General features: G+C 38.0%; 5 protein-coding genes across 6 annotated transcripts; 3 read left to right on the forward strand and 2 right to left on the reverse strand.

The window, feature by feature from the left end:
* On the forward strand, nucleotides 281-2462 carry LOC18776263 (guanine nucleotide-binding protein subunit beta-like protein). The gene is made up of 2 exons (XM_007209286.2): nucleotides 281-1349; nucleotides 2108-2462. Exons 1-2 carry the CDS (start codon nucleotides 468-470, stop codon nucleotides 2207-2209), a joined length of 984 nt encoding a protein of 327 aa, XP_007209348.1. The 5' UTR covers nucleotides 281-467; the 3' UTR covers nucleotides 2210-2462.
* On the reverse strand, nucleotides 3199-9791 carry LOC18776212. Its single transcript, XM_007210430.2, has 9 exons — nucleotides 8953-9791; nucleotides 8370-8806; nucleotides 7815-8014; nucleotides 7363-7533; nucleotides 6210-6524; nucleotides 5517-5675; nucleotides 5290-5439; nucleotides 5011-5205; nucleotides 3199-4795 (listed from the first exon to the last, which is right to left on the reverse strand). The coding sequence occupies exons 1-9, from the start codon at nucleotides 9356-9358 to the stop codon at nucleotides 3769-3771; spliced, it is 3060 nt and encodes a 1019-aa protein (XP_007210492.1). The 5' UTR covers nucleotides 9359-9791; the 3' UTR covers nucleotides 3199-3768.
* Nucleotides 11431-15545, forward strand: LOC18777310 (alpha-dioxygenase 2). Its single transcript, XM_007210706.2, has 10 exons — nucleotides 11431-11744; nucleotides 11880-12140; nucleotides 12291-12440; nucleotides 12531-12664; nucleotides 12751-12964; nucleotides 13135-13280; nucleotides 13496-13723; nucleotides 13989-14191; nucleotides 14303-14546; nucleotides 14644-15545. Exons 1-10 carry the CDS (start codon nucleotides 11649-11651, stop codon nucleotides 14867-14869), a joined length of 1902 nt encoding a protein of 633 aa, XP_007210768.1. The 5' UTR covers nucleotides 11431-11648; the 3' UTR covers nucleotides 14870-15545.
* LOC18777577 (exonuclease 1) lies at nucleotides 15643-19523 on the forward strand. 2 transcript variants are annotated; one of them, XM_020564303.1, is made up of 12 exons: nucleotides 15643-15976; nucleotides 16102-16138; nucleotides 16232-16406; nucleotides 16506-16584; nucleotides 17058-17102; nucleotides 17245-17394; nucleotides 17526-17640; nucleotides 17974-18074; nucleotides 18229-18326; nucleotides 18426-18518; nucleotides 18616-18845; nucleotides 18956-19523. In XM_020564303.1, exons 1-12 carry the CDS (start codon nucleotides 15899-15901, stop codon nucleotides 19489-19491), a joined length of 1737 nt encoding a protein of 578 aa, XP_020419892.1. In that variant the 5' UTR covers nucleotides 15643-15898; the 3' UTR covers nucleotides 19492-19523. The 2 variants fall into 2 exon arrangements, with proteins under 2 accessions (XP_020419892.1, XP_020419893.1); XM_020564304.1 differs by having other exon boundaries at nucleotides 17992-18074.
* LOC18777625 (beta-glucosidase 44) lies at nucleotides 19985-23006 on the reverse strand. The gene is made up of 11 exons (XM_007209850.2): nucleotides 22556-23006; nucleotides 22391-22449; nucleotides 22119-22194; nucleotides 21962-22033; nucleotides 21785-21872; nucleotides 21435-21687; nucleotides 21245-21360; nucleotides 20885-21102; nucleotides 20736-20767; nucleotides 20528-20630; nucleotides 19985-20447 (listed from the first exon to the last, which is right to left on the reverse strand). The coding sequence occupies exons 1-11, from the start codon at nucleotides 22800-22802 to the stop codon at nucleotides 20170-20172; spliced, it is 1542 nt and encodes a 513-aa protein (XP_007209912.1). The 5' UTR covers nucleotides 22803-23006; the 3' UTR covers nucleotides 19985-20169.

Consider the following 23712-nt stretch of genomic DNA (forward strand, 5'->3'; position numbering starts at 1 on the left):
TGCCAATATCATTGTCTCTAATCCTTAAATACGTACTAAACTTATTTAAGATAAGGATATTTGATATCATCTTTAAAAAAATGATATTTGATATTTAGGTAGGGTATAGTCATCATCTAACCATTGGTTTCTATGCTGTGGTGTTGTCTGAATCCAAGGCCCGACTTCAGATTCTAATTGGGCTTCCAAATTAGACCCAAAATTTATTCCCGGGCCTTGCTTATTCTGAGCGAGGTTACCAAACTTATGGTACCCAAACACACACACACCCCACCCCAGGGCCTAGGTTGGGTTTGGCTCTCTCTCTCTCTCTCTCTCTCTCTCTAACTCTCCCCAAAAACCCTATTTCATTCAGCTATATATACTTCTTTTATACTGATTTTTCCTCTCACGCTTTCACTCTCACTCCGCGCCTTCGCCCCTCGAAACCCTAGATACCCACTCAGCCGCCGAGCAAAGCCAAAGCCATGGCAGATACTCTCGTTCTCCGCGGAACCATGAGGGCTCACACCGACATGGTCACAGCCATCGCCATTCCGATCGACAACTCTGAGATGATCGTCTCGGCATCGCGCGACAAGTCTATCATCCTCTGGCACCTTACCAAGGATGAGAAGACTTACGGTGTTCCCCGCCGCAGGCTAACAGGCCACTCTCACTTCGTCCAGGACGTCGTCCTCTCATCCGACGGCCAGTTCGCGCTCTCTGGATCCTGGGACGGCGAGCTTCGCCTCTGGGACTTGGCTCTTGGCGTCTCTGCTCGCCGCTTTGTGGGCCATACCAAGGACGTTCTCTCCGTGGCCTTCTCGATTGACAACCGTCAGATCGTCTCGGCCTCCCGCGACCGTACGATCAAACTGTGGAACACTCTTGGTGAGTGCAAGTTCACTATCCAGGACCAAGACGGGCATGGTGATTGGGTCAGCTGCGTCCGCTTCAGCCCTAATACACTGCAGCCCACCATCGTATCAGCCTCGTGGGACAAGACTGTCAAAGTGTGGAACTTGACCAACTGTAAGCTGAGGTGCACCCTTGAAGGGCACAATGGGTATGTGAACACAGTGGCGGTTTCTCCTGATGGTTCATTGTGCGCCAGCGGAGGGAAAGATGGAGTGATTTTGCTGTGGGATTTGGCAGAAGGCAAGATGCTTTACTCACTTGGTGCTGGTGCTATTATTCACGCTCTCTGCTTCAGTCCCAACAGGTACTGGTTGTGCGCGGCAACTGAACAAAGCATTAAGATCTGGGATTTGGAGAGCAAGCAAATCGTTGAGGATTTGAAGGTTGATCTCAAAACTGAGGCTGAGAAGACAGAGGATACCCATGCTGCTACTGCTTACAAGAAGAAGGTATACGTGTTCTTTTTTATTATCTACTGGTTGTATTTCTGATTTTTCAATTTTGTTAATTGATCAAATTCTGCCTTGTGTTCCATATGCGATTAGGCTTTTTTAATTTGTTATGATTATGTTGCTTATAGATAATTTTTTCCATTTGGTATTCTGCCTTTCGTCATGTTTTGCAGTGCATTGTTTTAGAAAATATGTTGATTGTTTGATCATACCTTGTTTTGCAGTGCATTGTTTGATGATTTGTTTCTTGTGAAACAGAAACAAATGGTTTGGAATTTAAAAGGGTTTAGATTTGTGAGAAGTGGGAGGGATGAGGGGTTATAGAAATGGGGTTCTGATGCAAGTTGGTCATGTAGGCGATGAGTTTGTGTAATTTTTATTGTGTACATACTTACGTACTTATGAAAAATGTATTGCAAATTTTGAAATTGACAAGCCAGCTACTAGGGAAGGCTAAATTGACTGTTTGTTTTTTTCTATTGAAAATGGATCAACAAGTGAAGGTTAATTTGGTTGGTTCTTTCCCTATATGAAAGGGATCTGCTGTTTTGGAGTGAGGTTCTTCTAGGCTCTTGCTGGAAGAGCCATGTCTCTAATCTAGGCGGATCCTAGAGTGGCCATGTCATCTGCAATGTGAATATAGTTAATATTAGGGCTCTTCTTTTTGGGTTTATCATGTGATTTTGTTTTTTTCTACTTGTAGACAATTATATAACTTATGATTCTGTCGATTTAACTTTTGTTCCGAATTGCAGGTTATTTACTGTACAAGTTTGAACTGGAGTGCCGATGGGAGCACCTTGTTTAGCGGCTACTCCGATGGGGTAATCAGAGTTTGGGGCATTGGCCGTTACTAGAAAAGCTTGGGAGTAATATTCTCCTCGAGGACCTATGTTATCGAGAACAGTCAGTTACTTTTTTTTTTTTGTTCTTGTAGTTGCTTTAAAGTTTATTTAGGTTTTTGTTGGAAATGTTGGACATGTTGGATTTTATCATTATGTTGACTATATGGCTTTGAGGCCTCGTTATTTTGAGCTGTGGTTTTCGAATTAAGATATTATATTGGCTTTTCATCCTCAGTTAAGCATTGAATTTGATAATCAAATTCCATATTAGTTAACATTGTTTATGTGATTACTGCCATGGCGAGATGTCATGAAACATTTACCCAACGGGGTCAAGTTTTTAGCTATCGGTGGCATTTGAGTGCTGCCTGCAAGTGGCTTGATCGAGTTTATCTTTAGTGAAGCTTAATTTTGAGCTTATTTGCTAAACTGATCGAGTGCATAATAATTGTTCCATTTTAGCGCATGTATTGTCAGTTATTTTTAGAGTTAATTCACTGTAACATATTTCGATGCCCTGCCTGCCAACGTAGTATTGTATTCCATTTGGAGATTGAGGTGATGCGAATTCACAATTTTAACATCACTACGATACACACTAACCTGATCTGATATGATATGCTGCTGATCGTATTGTGAGAGACTTAAAATGAAATTGAACCAGAATAACCCCATACTGCTTATGTAAAGTAAACGTTTCAGCACTGAGGTAAAACTCTTAAATAAGAAAGAGATCTGATTTACCCACTTTTTTTTTGTTCACTTACACTCCTTTGTTAGAAATTATATATTCACTCTTTTTTTGTTCACTTACATTACCTTTTTAAAAAGGTAATGTAAGTGGAAAAAAAAAGGGTTAAAAAGCTGAAAATTGAGTTTGAATTCTTGTCCTTTTTTCCCTTCGCATTCAAGAAACAAACAAACGAAATTCACACCGTTAGACTGCTACGCAAAACTAGCAAAACTAACACCATTTACTAACATCAAATATGGCACCATTCTTCAAATTGTAAGAAAATTTATATTTTCAATGAATAGTCGCTATACAGCTGTAACTCATCAAAATTGGTTGCTCAAGGCAACCAAAGAAAATTATACGTACATTTTACAAGACTTCTTAGATAAATAGAATCCTACAAAAGCTCCAATTTTTTTTTTGGCTAATGTGACGAAAGAGCAATCGAGGTTAACACAAGCGCCGTAGTAGCATCACTAACACAAGAATCCCAGTTCCAAATCCTCTGTATATGCTACAGTACACTTCACCTTTTTTTCTATGTCCTCACGAGCTGGTGATAACTTCAACAAAACTGACTTAGCTGGCTCATTGTCACCAGCAAAGATTATTAGAAATCCTTCTCAATGATTTGCCTGCCTGCAATCAAATGGTCCTAAACATTGCGTAACCGGTTTTTTGACTTCCGTATTCTACAGATGTACTAGCTTTTATATGGCTACTATCAAGGCCCTTTTTTCATGTGCATAGATGAAAACTTCAAATATCACCTTGGCTTCTGGTTATCACCTCTGCGAGACTGACGCTGCCTGTTCTTTGATTTATTTCACAAATATCACCTTGGCTTCTGGTTATCACCTCTGCGCGACTGACGCTGCCTGTTCTTTGATTTATTTCGCAGAAAGCAAGCGAGTGTTGTATCACCAGCCTCATGATCACCTTCTGCGCCAATGTTCACTATTTCCCTCACAGTTTCACAATGATCAACCCCATGTTGTTTTCCTATATCTACTGCACCAGGCTCATTACCAACAGCCACAAAGGGCACTTGGCTTCGATCATTAGACTGATCTACTCTTTTCGGAAGCGGCTCTGATCTTGTCGTTACACCTGAGGGAGGGCAAGCGTGAGGACCGCTTTTGGCAGTTTGAGGGTGCCTCTTCTTCAATTTCTTTTTCCTCCAGGAAGCAAGAACAACATCATCAGTATCACCATCACTTTCTGGATCAATGGCCACCACTTTCCTCACAGGTTCTTGTAAGCCAGCCTTCCACCCACTGACTAACTTTAGTCCATCAGGCTCCTTGTCACTAGCCATGGTGTTACCATTCAAATGACTAGACTGCACGCTGCAAGTTGGCATTCTTTCTGAAATTCTATCATCACAATGGACTATAAACTCATCATCTTTCCGGAAAGAGACTATTTGATTTCCATCGCAAACTTTATTCATTTCAGGATGCACTTCAGATCCCTCCTCTATACTGTTTGCGGGGCACTCCTGAACAGCAGAATCAGAAGCTACAAGCTTTCTCTTCTTTTTTCCATTGATTGAGGGGACAGGGCCAAGCTTTCTCTTCTTTGATTTATTGCGTAGAAAGCAAGCAAGTGTAGTATCATCTCCATCTGATGTTCCTACAATCTGATCTGAACAAGACATTTCCCTAGGTTCTTTGTGTGTATCCTGCTCACAATGAGTACCTTTGTGCCTTATGCGTCGCTGTTTACGAACTTTATTCTTCGTATTTGAGGCATCATGTCCATCACATGTCTCAACCTTATCAAAACTATCTATCTCAGATACCTTGGAACAACTTTGACCATTTTTTTGCCTCCTGGATCTAATCTTCTTCGAAACTTTGCTGCATTGCACAAAAGGTATATATGGTAAGCATGAATAAAGCAGGAGTAAAATGGGGCAATATTGTATGCATTCTCCACTTGTTAATACAAGAAATATAAAATTCTAAGGAAATTCGTGGAAATATGTTGTGTTTGCTTCACCATAAAATAGGTAGGGGGAAATTGTAAAAATTTACTGGGTAAACATAATTTTCTGGGTATTTGAACATTATACCTTAATTTTCCTTTCTGCTTCCTAGAATAAGTTAAAGTTTTGGTTGAAGTAACAATTGGCGGATGAAAATCATTAGGGCCAAGGGCTGGACGTTCTGTCTCCCGATCAACAAAGTTGCACATAAGAGCCACCTTTCTTATTCTTTTCTCTTCTTTGAGCAAGCACACGTCATCTGGAAATAACACCTTCCATCTCCTGCTCAAAATGAAAGTCAGAAAAAATAAGTGCAGGCAACAAAATAAATGAATAAAACAATTTGACATAATCAGGACCCCGTACCTCCAGCACATATTATCAGTACGTCTAGGCACACATGCAGCAACTTTGGACCAGCAATATCCATATTCTGCAATGGCTTCTCTCAATCTTGAGTCCTCTTCTTCAGTCCATTCACCCCACTTCAAAGAAGGTTCTAAAGAGTTGACATATCTGCAACATAAATTGAAAATTAACAATTTTCTTAAATTGGTAGCTTCTACGCTTGACTTCAGAATGTGGTGATGTACCTATCTCTACACTGTGCCTGAGTTCGACCAGGCACAAATTGAGCTGTTTTATTCCAATTTTTGGGGCCAAAGAGCATTTGAGCCACTTTCAGACGTTTGTCTTCCTCTGGAGTCCACCTACCTTCTCTTTTCCTGGTTGGATGAAGAGATTTCTTCCATCTGTACAGTACGAAAAATTATCATTACCATTAATGAGGCTCAGAAAATGCTGCCAGAATAAAACCAGATTCTAATCGAGGGAAACTAAGAATGCAAAGAATGGATTAATTTTATAAGATTTTCCAGGAGGAAAGACAAGAAGACTTTTCCAGTGTTTGTGTTGAGTTGAAGCCATAAGCAAAATATAATATAGAAAATAATGTTCTACAAAGTAAATTTTTTAAATCTACCAAACATAAACTTTTCCATCTCAGAAAACTTGTGTCAGAAAAAAGAATAGAGCATGAACTATCAAGTGAAGTATATAATCCTTGGTGGTGCAACAATAAAACTTCAATCTAACACCGAAACATTTAGCCATCTATATTACAGAATATTCAATGTCTATTCAGAAAGTAACTCAACTTGCATATCTCCTCAACGGGAATTACCATGCTCTTTCTTCAATATCAAAAGAATAATATGTAATGAACTTCCCAAGTCAGCAATATACAGCTTCAAAATTTGAATAAGAAACATTCATAGAAAACTAACCTATTAGAGCATTGGGAACCAGTCCGTCCTTCCAAAGCAGAAGCAACAGATTGCCAATCACCTTCACCCAAAGCTTCTACAGCTGAGCGAAGTCTTGCATCCTCATCTTTGGTCCACTCCCGTTTCAGTATGGAAGCATTTAGGCTCCTTTGATAGCGTGCCAAGCACTGAAACGGAGTCCTGTTTGTCCCCAACAATACTGCAACATTAAACCAATTATCAATCCCCTTCTCCTGGACAAGATGCAGAAGATTCTTGTCCTCCTTCGCAGTCCATGATTTGTGATTGATTAAAGGATCCTCCCAGTTCAACCACCTGCAAGGATTAATCAGATAAATCAAGCTAAAAGAAACTAAAGAAAAGATGACCATGTGATAATCGTTATTGTGGTCAGATAAATACAAGTTACTGATAGTGTCACAGACATCTGTGATGGCAATCATTACAGACGCGATCAACACCACTGTTTTGAGTAAAGCACATGTCATGTATGGGTCCCACCTTTTATGACCTATGCTGACCTTGCATTTTTTATCAAATCCAACAATGATAAACGTGTCTGTGATGGTGACCCCATAGACGTCTGCCAAAACTCGCTTCATTGAAGTATACGAATGCTTCAGGAAAATCAATACAGACAAAAACGCTAGTCAAGAACCGCACAGGTTGAGACGTGAAACAAAATGAAGATGAACCGCACAGGAGTGACAAACCCCTTGAACTCAGTTGCTCACTCAATCTTAGTCGTTCATCAAACGAACATTATTATTTTGATTCAGTATAGATTACCGACTAATTTTTGTAAAATTGTAAACACAACGTTTATAAGTGTGACAAATCATATACTCAGCCCAGCCCCTAGACATAAGGTCTCTTCCCAAGGTTGAAAAAAAAAATTGAAATCATAACTATTCTTAAAAATAAAAAAACGGAAAAAGAAGTGTTGGCCAATAAGGTGTCAATATTGATTGGAACTTTGAAACATACAAGAGATTCAGAAACATATTATCTATTTATGTATTTATGTATGTCAACATGATGACACAAATAAACTAATTTTACATTTTCTTGCGTGACTTAGAAAAATGAAGTGAATAGATTAATTAGAAAGATTAATGGCATAACAAAAATGTACCATTACAAAAGCTCATACCTTGCTTCACATTCTGCACCAGAACGACCAACGATATACATGGAAGCCAACTGCTCCCAGTTAACCTTAGGCAGGAATTCTCTAATTTTTTCTGGGGTAATTTCAAGATCTTTGATTGAAGCCAAAATGTCATCGATATGATTAGAGTCTCCATACGGTCTCTCAGAACAACTGTCAAGGATTATATGTAGTTAGGGAAGGCATGTTTAAGAAACAATGTGAAGTTTCATTAAATAAAAAATACAACAATGCAGTCAAGATAGTCATGTTTTCTTTTCCCAAAAGAAAAAAAGAAATCTCCTTTCTTATTTAGCCAAGAAGGAGCAAGTCAAACAAAAGTATTCTACATTTCCACTCTCCTATAAACCATAATCAATCAAATAAGTTTGATAGAGCACTTAAAAAATTAATGAAACATGCCATAAAAAATGATGAAATAAGACAGAACAAACCTCGATTCATGTACAGAAAACTGAAGCACCATTTCTTGAAATTGTTGTCTTATTCCCTTTTCAAGGGCTTTCTTTTCGGCCTTTGACCATTTTTTTCGATCTAATGAATGCAGAAATTTCGTCAATGTCATTCTGTAGTTAGCAACATGTGAATTCTCTTCTGGGCCATAAAACATAGCTGAGATCTTTTTGTCATGAGCCTGCAGAAATAATAGGTGACCTCGGCATTAGAAGGAAGCCCAAAAATATCAATAGTACAAGGCAAAAGTTTTGCAGAAACCAATCAGAACACTATTGCATTTGCAAATGCCCATGCAATCCTATAAAAGTCAGCTCAAAGAAGTAAATCCTATAGAGAAAAGCTAGTAATCTAGCCAATGCAGGTATTTCCTTTCCCTCTGTTCATCCCGAAGGAATTATGTGCAGCTTTAGAATACTTACCTACCAGCTACCCCTCAATCTAAAGTAGATAACTAGTTCATATATACCAAAAAAGAAAAAGAAAAACAACTTAATAACTGCTTGGGAAAGCTAGTAAACAAATAAGCAACTAACCTTTAAATCCCTAAACTTCCTTGGCCTGTTCACCAAAATTAACTGGACACGAGGATCCTTCTTTTGGGACAATGCCTCCCCTGTTCGTTTTTTGCAAGAAACTTGAAAGTCTTTAAGGATTTTGACACGTTCCTTCAGTTTTCTGTTCTCCTCAATTTTTGCTTCAATTTGGACCAACTTACTCCGAAGAAACTTCTGACTGGACCTATTCTTCTTAATGGCATCCATAAACACCTGAGCAGACTTTGGGAAGGTTGAGTATTTGGCTGGCAACGTAGATGGCCTGCAAGAATCAGATTGTTGCAACTCAATCGAAGCGGAAGGCTGTCCCTCAGCATTGTCACTCAGTGGATGGATGGCCATACATGCATCTTCAGTACCCTGAGAACTTTCATGAGCAATTTCATTGCAAGTTTCCTTCACTGGTTTGCAAGTATCTAAAAATCCAAAAACAATCAAGTTTTCTGAGGTGCAATAAAATTGTGGACGACGAGCAGATGAAAACTTGCAAATATATGACAACAGCAAAATTGACGCACACAAAGACAACAAAACAAATGCGTATACATTGAATTTCAAGTACCGTTTTGGTAGGCTGCGAAACGTTTCTGAACGGAAAGAAGCGTTTGGTAATCGTCCTCTTCGTCGTCGGAGACAGCAGGCGGCAATGAACTCAAAGGCTTCAGAGACAGAGGCTCGCAAAAATTGGAAATATTCGAGAATCGACTCCTTATTTTCCGGAGCAACTCAATGTCATCGTCGCCTTCGTCGGAGTCGGATTCGGACTCTGAACCGGAGGCGTGGCGGGGGTCGTCGCCGCCGTGGTTGTTGTTGTTGGGGTTGAGGTCGTCGGGGTTCTTGCCGGTGAGCATACAGGCACGCCTTATGGCTTCCATGTCCTCGTCGAAATCTTCGTCGTCATCTTCTTCTTCTTCTTCTCTATCGCTGCCGGAAAACTGGTCCTCTTCGCTTCCGGTGAGAGGAGACATTGCGAGTCTGAGAGGCGGGGGCGTTCCGCGTAATAACGACTAACGAATGATTATTTTGCGAGTTAAATTGTGGGTTATATAAAGACGCGACCGCTTTCCAAGTTGGAGTTTGTGGCCCAACAAATGCTTGGGTTTAAATATGGGCTTTTGAGTTTCTGTTTTTTTTTAAAAAAAAATTTGGGGCCTTGTGTTTGTAGGATGCAATCGAACCTCATCTTGGATTCTTCCTCTGCCCAAACCAAACCAGTGATAAAAAAAAAAAAAAAAAATCTATTATCCAAAAAAATAAAATTTCTTTTTTTATGTTAATAAAAATAATTTAGAAATAGAACCATTTATTATATGAGGGTAATACAATCAAAGAACCCAATTAAAGATTAATGGGATTGGGACATGAATATAACATCAAACCGCGCGGAAGCAGATATATACCAACCAACTGTTTCGCTTTTATGCAATGGAAAATTATCTTATAAAAATTAATATAGATTCAAATTTCTATTAAGGAATTGGATTTAATCTTTGAATTTCGTGATTTTGATATAAGTTTTTTATTTTTGCGCTACATAGAATTTCATTCCCTTTTTAATATTTTATGATGTAATCTTTTTATTATTTTATTTTTAAAATCATTTTTTGTTCGAATGTTACCCTTTATGACTTGAATCGGGTAATAGTCATTTATGTCATATTGCATATTGCATAGGTATATATATGTTTATTCATATTTTTAACATCCATTCCCTTAGATAAGGGTTTGTCAAAATTAGAACTTCATGATTCTGTAAACAGTGAGTTAGAATCTACTCAAATAGGTCTTCTAATTTATGTTCCTAACACTATTTACCTGTATGTTAGGTATATAATTTAATGTGGGTGCTTGTCTGATCGATTGGTATAATATGTGAGTCTTTACTTTTTATTCGTTAAATTGTATTTTATCGATATATTAGAAATATTATCAAGGAAATAATTCAAAATTTAAATTATGGAATTCAATTACAAGGAAATAATGCATTAATTTTAGATTTTCAATGTGTTTTCCTTATTTACCTCAAAGGGTAAAATCGACATAACAAAAAAGTAATAAATGTCAAAGGACCTACATCTAAAACAAAAAACACGAGGATTAAACTCAATAACAACTAATCCTTTTTGACCTAGATCTAAGAAATCCAAATTAAATTTAATTGTGACAATTGAAAATAAAGTTTAAATTATTCTAAAGGTAATGCTAAGCTTATCATATTTTTATATCACATTGTGTGCCTGTGGAGCCCAAATTTCAGAAAGAACAAACAAGATAGCTAGTCGGGGGAAGATGAACACATTTTCCCTTGGTAAAAGAAAAAAATATAATATATTTTGCCACTCCTATTACTTATTATTAGGGCACGTAGTGTAGTGATGTCAAACAGTCATGAGATTTGGCACCATCAACAATATACACGCGTAATAAGATTGTAAGCTGATGCTCAAGTTCAACTGAAACTGACTTTCTTTATATTTATTCCCCAGTGACACAGAGAGATGACCAAAGCCGTGTGCAATGCACCAAACATACAGTTAGGTTTGAGCATTTATGAAACGTTACATGCGTTACGAGGGGCATATTTATTTATTTATTTTGTACATTTGATTTCGATTTTATGTAGAATTGAATTTTATTATTGCCAAGAAGATCATGTGGAATTTATTGAATTACATAGTTTACAGACATCATGATGAGATGCGATCTCAGAATGCCCCAATTTATTATTATGTAAACGGATGAGATGAATAAATACGGCACAACTATATATATGTATGTGTGTGAGTGGGAGAATAAGGCATGAATAACATGATACAAGATAAACGAGTCGTAACACATGATCTAATCTCAAAAATAAGTTGAGTAAGAAATTCCATAAACTTAAATCATTTTATTTTCATTTCTTTCTGATACGGCGTAGACTAGTAGGTGATGAGAGAGAGAGAGCTTCAACTTCTCAACTTTTCTCATTTTCATTTCCATATAAGGATACAGATATTGACAAGATAGAAAAGAGCAGTTTCTGAACATTGACAAGACAGGGGATGGATCATAAGCTGTAAGCTGTAACTGGTTTGTTGGCGTATGCAGCAATCAAGAACCCTCTCTTTTTAAATTCATTGATACATCCCTTTCACCATATATAGTAATAATAGTACTCCATCTCTGCATCTTTTTTTTTAAGAGAAAGAAAAGAAGAAGAAAGAATTATCAAGAACCATATTATTAATTCCATTTCCATCTATAGAAACAGCAAATATGGCCTTCTTTCTCTCTTCTTGTTCTACCTTCGTTCATCCCCAACTCCAGCCTATTGTAGCCAAAATGACTCTCCTTGACACCTTGTTCTTCTATGTAATCTATTCTCTCTCTCTCTCTCTCTCTCTCTCTCTCTCTCTCTCTCTCTCTCTCTCTCTCTCTCTCTCTCTCTCTCTCTCTCTCTCTCTCTCTTATATATGAATGAACTCATGATGAATATATTTGAATCAGGTTATTCATTTTGTGGACAAGCTGGGAATATGGCACAGACTACCAGTTTTCATGGGACTTGCTTACTTGGGTATCAGAAGGCACTTGCACCAGCGTTACAATCTTTTGCATGTAGGGAGAATCAACGGTCAGAAATACGATACCGAAAGACTGTCCTATCGAACGGCTGACGGGACATGCAATCACCCTCATGATCATCTGGTCGGGAGCCAAGGAACCTGTTTCGGTCGCAACATGCCTCCCTCAACCTCACCCTACGGGGTAAAGACTAACTCTTCCCTACATCTACTCTCTTCTCTTCTCTTCTCTTCTCTTCATATTTTGAATTAATGCATGCTTCTTCTGTTAGTTTGGCCTTCTGTCCCTTTTTTCTATTTTAAGTGGTAAAATAATTGTCCTAGTTTTGCACAGTTGCTGGAGCCTCACCCTGCAATTGTAGCCTCCAAGCTTTTGGCCAGGAAGAAATTCGTAGACAATGGGAAGCAGTTCAACATGATAGCCTGTTCATGGATACAATTCATGATTCATGATTGGGTTGATCATTTGGAGGACACTGAGCAGGTATATTATACATGTGAACAATTTTTTGATTGATTGATTAATTTCTTGCTAGAGAATATTCTAATTTTATGGTTGGTTGTGGAAGTACAGGTGGAAATTAAAGCTCCTGAAGAAATCGCAACAGGGTGCCCTCTGAAATCATTCAAGTTTTATAAGACCAAGAAAGTTCCCACGGCTTCAACTTCTTCAGACTCTGATTGCTTGAATGCAAGGACTCCCTGGTGGTAAGTATTGGTCAGTTTGTTTTTTGTTTTGTAACTCTAATTAAGTCCAACGTTCAATTTCTGCATTTGATTTCTGTGGTGAACAGGGATGGGAGTGTAATTTATGGGAATAACATGGAGGGCATGCAAAGAGTAAGGACATTCAAAGATGGAAAGTTGAAGATTTCAGGAGATGGCCTTCTAGAGCATGATGAGAATGGTATTCCTATCTCCGGCGATGTTCGAAATTGCTGGGCTGGCTTCTCCCTCCTGCAAGCATTATTTGCCAAAGAACATAATGCTGCATGTGATATGCTAAAAGTAAGTTAATCTTAATTTAATTATTCTCTTTTAATTTTTCCTTATTTTTATGTCAATATATATAACTAAAGGAGTCTATCCCAAAATTTTGTTTGTCTGTTGGCTTTGCAAAACACATTTGCAAGCAGGATTTGATCAATGTAAATCATATGTGTTGTAAAATTGTTTAGGTACATTACCCAGATTTGGATGATGAGAAGCTGTACAGGCATGCAAGACTGGTCACTTCAGCTGTCATTGCTAAAATCCACACAATTGATTGGACTGTAGAGCTCTTAAAGACTGATACTCTTCTGGCAGGGATGAGGATCAACTGGTAATTAATGAAATTGATTAAGATACATGGTCTAACCAATTTAATGAATCATATTTGGAATCAACAATGTTAAAGTAGGCTGCCTTGCCTTCTCTTGTTGAAAGAGCTTTAGTTACAACATGGATGATGTGCAGGGCAGTCAAATTTTTCTGTTTATTTCTTTCCAGCCCAGCATTCATTGAAAATCAAATTTTGATTGATTGTTTCTGTTGCAGGTATGGATTTTTGGGGAAGAGATTTAAAGATTTACATGGACATATTTTAGGACCAATACTTAATGGATTGGTTGGCCTAAAGAAGCCCAGAGATCATGGAGTTCCCTATTCGCTGACTGAAGAGTTTGTAAGTGTGTACAGAATGCATGCCCTGCTACCAGATAAACTCATCCTTAGGGACATTGAGTCTACAGCTTCTGAAGACAAATGTCCTCCAATACTTGAAGAGTATATATCTCTCTTTCCCATCTTAATTCACTCTGTATTTCCATAAGGCAGCATGAGGGTGAAGTTTTCTCAGTCTTTTTTCTTTTGTGTTTCTGTTTAAAGACCTAGCTTTAGCATTTCATGCAAAGCAAAGATTAAAATAAGCATTTTGAATTGATATGTCCTGTTAATACTTTGTTCCTTGGTGCTGCTTTGTAGAGTACTCATTAAATGTCGCAAGGCCACAATGAAAGCATATGCATGACTGGCTGCTGATATGTTACAGGGTGCTTATGAGAGATATGGCGGGTAAGGAGGGAGAACGAAGACTGTCGACAATTGGAATGGAGCAGATGCTCGTATCGATGGGTCACCAGGCATGTGGAGCTATCACATTATGGAATTATCCATCATGGATGAGGAACCTCATTGCACATGATGTTAATGGAGAAGATAGAGCCGATCCAGTTGATATGGCTGCATTAGAAAGTAAACTATATTTCTTGCTTTCAATTCTCCTTTTGCCTTAATTTTAGAACACGGTTTATTAAGAGGTTTGAATATTTGTCTCATAACTCTTGAATCATGAATGGTTATTAGTTTATAGAGACAGAGAGAGAGGAGTTGCCCGGTACAACGAGTTCAGAAGGAACCTGCTGATGATTCCTATTAACAAGTGGGAAGATTTGACGGATGACAAAGAAGTTGTTGAGGCTCTGAAGGAGGTGTATGGAGATGATGTTGAGAAGCTTGATTTGCAAGTGGGTCTACATGCAGAGAAGAAGATAAAGGGCTTTGCCATTAGTGAGACAGCTTTCTTCATCTTTCTACTTATTGCATCAAGGTATATAATACATGCTCAAAACCCCACCTTACAAATTAAACAAAATGCCTGCATTTCTTTTGTTTTTGTGTCTGAATATTTGGTGATGTACTTTTAGGAGGCTAGAAGCTGATCGTTTCTTCACAACCAATTTCAACTCCAAAACATACACAGAGAAAGGCCTTGAATGGGTTAACAAGACAGAGACTTTGAAGGATGTGATTGATAGGCATTTCCCTGAAATGACAAGAAGATGGATGAAGTGTTCAAGTGCCTTTTCAGTGTGGGATTGGGAGCCAAACCCAGAAAGCTATATACCCTTATATTTGAGACCAGCTCCATAATTATGTTTGTCATGAAGGTTGCTGGAGTTTGGAAATCTTGTGATATATAGTGCAATTTCGCTGTATATAAGAAGCAAGATAGTTTTGTGTAATATATGGGAGCTCAAACCGATCTGTATATATAGGAAGGATAGGAAGCATGTGGCGTTTATATCCTCAATAAATAATACCAGTCTCAAATAGTTTGTTGTCTATCTTATTCAACTTGTGTGTTTTGATAAATCTATCTAATCACATCACATCACATATTCCTAACCGTTAAAACTCTTATAAATTTGAATTACTTTCGAAATTTGAATCAATTATAAAAGTTGGTTAGGCAGTGAGTATGTCCCCTTGTACCCAAGTTTGAATCTCTCTCCTCTTAGATTATATTAATTTAGTATAGTTTAAATTATTGTTTTTATTAAAATAAATGAAAAAAAAAAAAAAGGGATCAAAATCTTAAAGAACAAAGTAAATTTGGGCTTGGGTTATTGGTCAAAACTTTTGGTGTGTTGTTGTGTAGCCCATACGCGACCCAGTACCCCACACAGGCCGCTTGGGGTCCTGGAGAGTATTAGGCTTTTACGTCGTTCCATTGTTGGGCTTCAGCAAAACTCACACACGAAACATTTTTTCAAAAGAAAGCGCGGGAGTTTTCAACCAAATTTAGCGGTAAAAGAAGAATAGCCGAAAGCCGTCCAAAATCACCGAACCAATCCTATTCCGCCACTTCAACTTGAAGAAACTTTTCTTGATCCTCAAGCCAACGTGGCCATCTCTCATTAGTTTGTGTGAAGCATTTACCAACAGACCTGTTGGGTTTAGCTCTCAGTATCAAATTTGCAATTTTGTGTCGTTGCCTCCTCACTTCGCCATTTGCTCCTCTTCCCGCCGTTTACTCTCAACATTAATCTCTTCGTTTCTTTATTTCTTACAAAGCAAAAATTTATAATTTTAAAAAATAATAATAATCAGAGGACCCAGAAAACCTAAAACTAGAAAAAGGAAAAACCCTAAACCCAGAGGTGAAGGAGCAACAACCAAATGGGTATCAAAGATCTTCTCAGATTCATGAAACCTTATATTTCACCCATTCATATCAAGAAATATGCCGGCAAGCGCGTAAGTAGCAATCCCATGTTTTAGTTTTCGATTTTCTCAGTTTGATTCTGAATTGGGTCTCTCTTATAATCATTCCATTTTATTTCTCAAACTGAAATGTGAGTGTTCTGTAAATTTATTTGCAGGTGGGTATCGACGCCTATTCATGGCTTCACAAAGGAGGTAAACATGCTGCTTCGATTTCCTTTTGGGTCAGTTGGATGATGAGATTTCATTGGTTTATCTATTTATTAATGTTATTATTTTTTTCTGCAGCATATTCATGTAGTTTGGAGCTTTGTATGAATTCAAATAGCGAAAGGAAATTGAAATACATAGATTATTTTATGCACCGAATAAATCTGCTTCGTCACCATAAGATAACCCCAGTAGTCGTCTTTGATGGTGGCAATGTACCATGTAAGGCTGCCACTGCAGAAGAGCGCCACAGGCACGTTTCCACAATACCCGTTTTTTTTCTCCATCTTGTTATTATTTTTCTTTTTAAACGTGTTCATGTTATTAATGCACAAACTTGTTACTGATTCAGGAGAAGAAAGACTAATCATGATTTGGCAATGGCAAAATTTAAGGAAGGGGATATTAGAGCTGCCACTGAGCTCTTCCAGGTATTTATTTAATTTTGTTCACCAAGTGAGTTGCATATCTAGATCCTATATCGTAAATCATTTACTGTTGTTTGTGCTCTTCTTCTGGCCAGTTCATTTTCAGAAATGAATTGGGTTTGTGCTATTTAGAATCTTGGATATATTGAGCTGCATAAACTTTGAGCCCAAGACATCACTAGGACTTATGTATTACTTTGTCTTCTTTTACTCATTGCTTAGTTTTGAAACTTACAATTATCGTGACTAGCTAACGTGATTTATCGTTCCCCCAAACTATTAACTCAAGATTCTATGGGAAGTTCAGAAAACATGGTAGGCATAGAAAGTGTTCAAAGTTAAATTGGGGTTCTATTACGAGATCATAATTTCTCCGCATTATGTTGAGTACTAATTCATCTTTGACATCAGTTTTTCTTGTTCTTAAATGTTGTATATATCTGAATTATCTACTGTGTTTGTTTCTTCACTTGTAGAGGGCAGTGAGTGTAACTCCATCTATGGCACATCAACTAATACAGGTACTTTGCTTGATGCATATTCTGTTTTCCTGCAAAGTTCTAATTCAATTATGATACCAGGGCCTTTTCATTTCTTTTTTTATTCTTGAATTCAAACCCAACCCTGAGTCCTGAGTAATTTTGTGCACTATTGGCCTTTCAGATTCTGAGATCAGAGAATATTGAATTTGTAGTGGCTCCATATGAGGCTGATGCACAGCTAGCATTCCTGTCCAATCTCGAAGCAGAGAAGGGTGGAATTGCTGCAGTTATTACAGAGGATAGTGATCTAGTGGCATATGGTTGCCAAGCTGTAAGAATCTCCATGAAATTTTGATATGATGCAGATAGAGGTCAAATCCTCTCCTGATGACTTCATTTTGATCATGTATCATTGAATTTGCTGCTGTTTTGTTTGTTTTGATTTGCATTGGTTGCAAACAGGTTGTCTTTAAGATGGACCAATATGGTAACGGTGAAGAGATGGTGCTGGAGAATGTTTTTAATCCAGTGGGCCGTACACCTTCCTTCCAAAATTTTGATCAGGAATTATTCACGGGTTAGTTCAATCTGACACTGGAGCTCTTTTATATGCGTATGTTTTAAATGAAAACATCTATGTAGCTGCGTCATCCATAAACCATCATCTGAAACAGTAACAAAATGTGCACAACATAAATTACTTTTGTATAAGCAACTTCTGCACCTCACACTGATATTGAGTATTGTTCCCTTGATACAGGGCCATCCCTTTTTTCCAACCAAAATTTTCTTTTAGGCTTGCTACAGTCTTGAAAACATGTTTCTATTGTCATGAGGATAGAACATATCTCAATGGCTCTAATAAGCATTTCCACGGCATGAACCAGCTTATAATCTTGCATTTTTACAGGTATGTGTGTCTTGGCAGGCTGTGATTTCCTTCCATCTGTTCATGGTATTGGGATTGCAAAAGCTTATGCCTTGGTTTCTAAGTATCGTAACTTAGATCGTGTAAGTGCGCAGTACAGCTTCTTAAAATGTCAACATAATTATTAATTGTATACATACATGTTTTCTCAATATCTTATGTTTATAATTTATTTTCCTATTATTTTAGAACTGTTTATGATGCCTTATGCTTCATTTCTTGGTGGCACGCTTGCAGGCTCTATCAGTTTTGAAATCGCAGAAGGGCAATCAAATGCCTGAAGATTACCCCAAATGTTTCAAAGAAGCAGTTGCAGTTTTTCAGCATGCTCAAATGTGAGTAATATGAAAGTAGCATACTGAGTAACAAATATACTGGCCTTTTCTATTTGTTTACAGTAGTGACTCCTGCTGGCTTTTTATACTTCCATGTAGATTTGATGCCGAAAAGAAAAAGGTCAAACATATGAAAGCCATTCCAGAAAACCTTGTGCAGTCTCTAGATGGAGAACTTGATTTCCTCGGACCGTATCTTTTTGTTCCTAATCTCTTTTTATTTCGATGTTAAATAGTTCTTGCCCCATATCTGCATTTATTTTCCTTGACCAATTACAAATTGCACTAGAGAAATGCCTCCATCAGTAGCTACTGCAATTGCTGAAGGAAACTTGGACCCCATAAATATGAAGGCATTTGATCATTTCCCAGCCTCTAGACATCATCAAGAACCTATTAAGAGCCAAAATATTGGTCAAATTCAGAGACCTGAGACTGCTGTGGTAGCTGCAGAAGATAGCTGTTTTGTAAGCTTTCCCTCCCATAAAAGCCGAAGGAAAGATAGTACAGGGCCTACAGGCAAGTTTCTTTAATTCTTCCCCACTTAACACACCTGCGCTTTCTTATATGTTGTTTAACACAATGGAATCTACTGTTTTTGACTCAAATTCCAAACTTTTGTTCTACAGAAAGGCAGAATCCTGTTTCAAATGAAAATAAGTATTTGAATGAATCTGCAGCACTTGCAAAGCTAATTGTGCCATCGACAAATAATGTAACACTGGAGAGCACAATAGCACCCAACACCATCCCGTTGAAGGTTCGCCACAACAATCCATTCAAGAAACGGAAAGATGATGTTCACTCAGATCAAATGGGGAGCAAAACTAAACAAGTTTCAAGTGAAGCTGAGGTGGAAATTTCGGACACCTTGAATGTCTCTCCCAGTAACATCAAAACTAAAGTTGTTAACAATGTTCCTTCCAGAAAAAGGAAAAATGATATTATCTTAGAGCATGTAGAAAGCATTGGGGAAGAGGTTTCAGTGGTGACAGAGATAGAGTCTACAGACATATTGTGTGTAACTCCAGAGTCCCAGGAAAGTGTAAACTCTAAGCTTCCCAAGGGAAAAAGGATAGTGAAAAATGAGAAGTTGAAGAGAAGCAGCTTCAAGAGTTCAGGGAATAAAAATAGCAGTATCTTGAATTTCTTTTCTCGTGTATGATTACTTTATTTCTCTATAAATTATTGTTTCTATTCTCTTGTTTTAATTTTGGACACTTTTGGCCACTTTTGTTGAGCTGTTGTTATATTTGAAAGGCTAATCTACGAGTAAATCATGAGTGCGGTGTCTTTGGATGTGTTTTTTAAATCCCACATCGAAGAAGCACGCAAGGGAAGCAGGAAGTAGAAGCTATAAAAGCCAAGGAAAGCAACCTGATTTCTCACTTACCTGGACGGGGTCAATGGGCGATCAAGAAGGCCCATAGCCTAGGTTGGTGACCTCCATTGCACACTGGAGGGGTGCTCTCCTATGGTCTCCCCAAGTGGGAGAGCCAACGTCATAATTTGTGTTAGTGGGGGCCTGCGTTCGCGCGGCCCCTTTCAACTCTCTAGTTCAACCTAGTGTGACTGTGTCTTTAATTTAAAAATCTAAGGCCTTGTTTCTTTGATTTAAAAATTAAAGGAATCGCACCATCACTAAAAGTAGGACTATCTTTTAATCCAATCCTACTCTCCCAAACGAGGCCTTATTATCTATATTTGGCAAAACAAGTGGTTCTTAGTTAATTAAATTGACAGAAAAAGATAACATTTTGTTCATCAACAATACCAGACAAGAAGCATAAGGCGAGGAGTTTCCATTTGTTATTATTCCCCACCAACAATACTAGACTAAAAGCTAGTGCTTGGTTTTGGTGAGTAGCTTCTTGAACCAGTAGGCGGACATTTTTGGGTATCTCTCGAGGGTTTTGAAATCAACATAGACTATGCCAAATCTTGAAGTGTATCCCAACCTCCATTCAAAGTTGTCGAGCAATGACCACGCGAAGTAGCCCAGCACATTGGCTCCTTCATCAACTGCCTTCTTCAGCTGAATCATATAGCTCTTGTAGAACTTGATCCTTGTGGTGTCGTGCAATACCTCTGCACGTGTCCAATTGCCAGGATTATCCATGCCTGCAAAATCACAATAAATCAATTGATCATCTTCTAACAAAACAAAACGAAAAAAAAGAAGAAATGAGAAGATCCTCTACCATTTTCAGATAAAATCACTGGTGGGTTTCCATAATGTTCTTTTATGTACGTTAAAGCTTTGTACAAACCCCACGGTACTTGGTAGAGCCAACTAGAATATGCCTGCAGATGTTCAGCTCATCTCATGTCAAATTAAACCAGTGAGTTCATAATAATGCTTTTTAAGTGAACGGAAGTAACGTGTGTTTGGATTGGATGGTAAATTACCCTAGGACCAATAGGCACTCCATTCTTCTTGTCTGAAAATTGCATGAGAGATACAGAATGGTTAAGAAAATAAGATGAGCATTTTTATATATTATTTGTATCACAACATATCTATAGGTAAAGACTGTATGTATGTATCTTTATCTTACAAGCAAATCCTGCATTCCAGTCCTGCTGGTACCCCAAGACCTTTGGTTTTGATTGATGTGGGTCGTACATGTAGTAAGCAGTATATTGGTTGATGCCAACAAAATCCATTGAGCCCTTCACCATTTTAACCTCCTCTTTGGTGAACTTAGGTAGCCTATCACCAACTATTTCTTGGATTGTTCTTGGATACTCTCCATACACAATGGGATGGATGAACCTGTTAGTTAAAAGCCAATCTCACAATGTCAGTTGTGAATTTTATCAGATAAAATTCGTTAATAGGATAAGAATGGATCGAATTCGTTAACATAAAACGAACGTGTAAGCATGTGCTTGCCATGTTAATTAAGGTTTCTTACCATCCAACATGAAAGTCTCTGGCCCTCTGAGCCGCATAGTTGTCAGCCTTTGATCTGGTAAGAGGCTCATACCAAACAAAATCCAAGAGAATACCAATCCTTCCTTTTTGTACTTTCTGAAAACATAAAGCAGCAAATTTAAGAACAAAACTAATTTCAAGAATCAAGTTGAGGTCAATGTTTCTCTGACCTGATACTTCTCACGGTATCTCTGAACTGCAGCTCCATGTGATAAAATCAAATGATGAGCAGCGATATAAGGCTCGGTGGATGAATTTCCAGCTGTGCAGTTTCCATATGCTTTGGAACACCGTGCCGGAGCAAAGAAACCATTATCATAGCCAAGAGCAGCCACCACTCTAGGCTCATTAAAGGTCATCCAGTTCTTCACTCTGTCTCCAAATGTCTTGAAACAAAACTCTGCATAGTCAGCAAAATCTTTCCTGCCAAGTTTAGAAGCACATCTCAGACCATTTAATTCTCTGAGGGCAGCAGAAAATATGATATAGATTTTCTGAGTTATAGTGTCATAGCACTTACACTACTTCGTCATTTAACAATCCCAAGTACTTCTTCTCGAGTGCAAGGGGAAGATCATAATGGTATAAGTTTGCATAGGGAGTAATGCCTGCAAAAACAAAACACATAAAAGAATCAAATCACACAATGCTATGAATTAATTAGTTGCATAAGTTTTGATTTACATAATTTAATTACCTCTTTTGATCAAGTAGTTAATTAACCGGTTGTAGTATGCAACTCCTTTCCAATTGACTTTCCCAGTACCATCTACATTATACATACATAGATTAAGAATTAAATCAACAAATTGAAAATAAAAGTGACATAATTAAAAAGAGAGTGGATGATTTACCTGGGAAAATTCTGGACCATGATATTGAGAACCGATAGGCATCGAAATTTAGGTTTGCCATGAGATCAACATCTTGCTGTAACAACAATAAAAGTTTTTCATTTTCATATTTTTAACCAGAAATAATAAAGTGTTTGTAGATTGTCTGTCTATGTCTGTGCATGTGTGGCACTTGTTGGCTCACGGTCCTTTATCTTCTTTGAAAAAACCAAAAACTTTTTTAATTTTTTTTTTTTCTGAGAATTGAAAAAAAAAAAAAAAAAAAAACTTACTTTGTACCGGTGATACTGGTCCACAGCGACTTCTCCTGTACCATTATTGGCAACAATTCCTACATCCAGAAAAAATAAAATAAAATATCAGATACAAATATAAATAAATTGAATTATAATTAACTGGTAAAAATAAAAGAAGTGGAATTAATTAAAATTGAGTACCGGGAATTTTAATAAACTCATCCCAAATGCTGGGGCCACGACCCTCCTTGTGGGCCATGCCTTCGACTTGATAAGCGGAAGTCGCCGTTCCGAAGACAAAGCCCTTGGGGAAGCTGGCTCTGCTCAGCCCACCGGTGTCCAAATTGAGACTCTCTGGATCAAGGACTGGAGCTTCATTGTGCTCAGTTGCATGCGCGATGCACTGGATAACAAGAAGAAGACTAAGCAACAACAATGGGGCTCTCATCTTAAACACAAAGCAGCACAAGGTAAAAAGGAAACTCAGAGAGAGAGAGAGAGAGAGAGAGAGAGCACAGTGCAGTGTGGATATGAAAAGTGGAGAGGAGAGTGGTGTTTTTATAGATAAAGAAGAGTGGGCAGTGAGCAGAATAATAATATAATTTTTTACGAGTTTCCTAAAAGAAACGTACAAAAATTGGAAATGGAAATGGAGTGGTATCACATCACAAGTCAGGCACACCTGGTCCTTGCCTGAGGCTGGGGCTGGGGGTGCCTCTACACCCGCCCTACATGGGATGGGATGGGACCATCCAACAAGAAAAGGGCATCTGCAAAGTTTAGTTGATTATTACTGTAAAATATACATGTCAGGTTCCATATGTGGTAATTTCACAGATGTAAAATATACATGTTAGGTTCCATATGTGGTAATTTCACAGATGGAAAATAATTCACGTAAAAGTTATCCGTACAAGTAAGTTCCACGTGTGAATTTTATCTGTACAGTATACAGATAAGTTTTTATCTTTGCGCATGACAGACAAATTCATGCGTAATATATCTGGTTTAATTAGAACATAATCCGAGCACTTCACAGTCGTCAGCTTATGGAGTCTTTCGGCGAGAGTGCGTTCCGTCTCCGCCTTCTGTCTTTAGATTGTCCACCATTGTAACCGGCTCTGAGACCTGTCTTTCTCCTACGACCTATTTGGCACTGATAGGAAGAGATTGGATGGCTCTGAGTTTGCCCACTCTGAATATATTAACAGTGATTGATTAATTGTCTTTCATTTACTAATAAAAAAGGCAGGGTAAATTAGGCAAGTTGGAATGTCTTTTTCGCATGCGTCGGCAGCAACCGCACAATTTATTCTGGAGCTATGTGTTGTTGTCATTCTATAACGTTCTGAACTCAT

Source organism: Prunus persica, chromosome G5 (assembly GCF_000346465.2).
Source record: "Prunus persica cultivar Lovell chromosome G5, Prunus_persica_NCBIv2, whole genome shotgun sequence".
Taxonomy (NCBI): domain Eukaryota; kingdom Viridiplantae; phylum Streptophyta; class Magnoliopsida; order Rosales; family Rosaceae; genus Prunus; species Prunus persica.

Coding starts and splice junctions, on each gene's coding strand:
- LOC18777625 (XM_007209850.2), bottom strand. CDS start 22,802: ATGAGAGCCCCATTGTTGTTGCTTAGTCTTCTTCTTGTTATCCAGTGC. Junction 22,034..22,118: donor ATGGTCCAGAATTTTCCCAG/GTAAATCATCCA, acceptor TGTATAATGTAG/ATGGTACTGGGAAAGTCAAT. Junction 21,103..21,244: donor AGAGACTTTCATGTTGGATG/GTAAGAAACCTT, acceptor TTTAACTAACAG/GTTCATCCATCCCATTGTGT.
- LOC18776212 (XM_007210430.2), bottom strand. CDS start 9,358: ATGTCTCCTCTCACCGGAAGCGAAGAGGACCAGTTTTCCGGCAGCGAT. Junction 5,440..5,516: donor CAGGCACAGTGTAGAGATAG/GTACATCACCAC, acceptor TTTATGTTGCAG/ATATGTCAACTCTTTAGAAC. Junction 5,206..5,289: donor ACTGATAATATGTGCTGGAG/GTACGGGGTCCT, acceptor CATTTTGAGCAG/GAGATGGAAGGTGTTATTTC.
- LOC18777310 (XM_007210706.2), top strand. CDS start 11,649: ATGGCCTTCTTTCTCTCTTCTTGTTCTACCTTCGTTCATCCCCAACTC. Junction 12,441..12,530: donor ATTTGGAGGACACTGAGCAG/GTATATTATACA, acceptor GTGGAAGTACAG/GTGGAAATTAAAGCTCCTGA. Junction 13,281..13,495: donor GCAGGGATGAGGATCAACTG/GTAATTAATGAA, acceptor TTTCTGTTGCAG/GTATGGATTTTTGGGGAAGA.
- LOC18776263 (XM_007209286.2), top strand. CDS start 468: ATGGCAGATACTCTCGTTCTCCGCGGAACCATGAGGGCTCACACCGAC. Junction 1,350..2,107: donor CTACTGCTTACAAGAAGAAG/GTATACGTGTTC, acceptor TCCGAATTGCAG/GTTATTTACTGTACAAGTTT.
- LOC18777577 (XM_020564303.1), top strand. CDS start 15,899: ATGGGTATCAAAGATCTTCTCAGATTCATGAAACCTTATATTTCACCC. Junction 16,585..17,057: donor CTGCCACTGAGCTCTTCCAG/GTATTTATTTAA, acceptor CTTCACTTGTAG/AGGGCAGTGAGTGTAACTCC. Junction 17,103..17,244: donor TGGCACATCAACTAATACAG/GTACTTTGCTTG, acceptor TTGGCCTTTCAG/ATTCTGAGATCAGAGAATAT.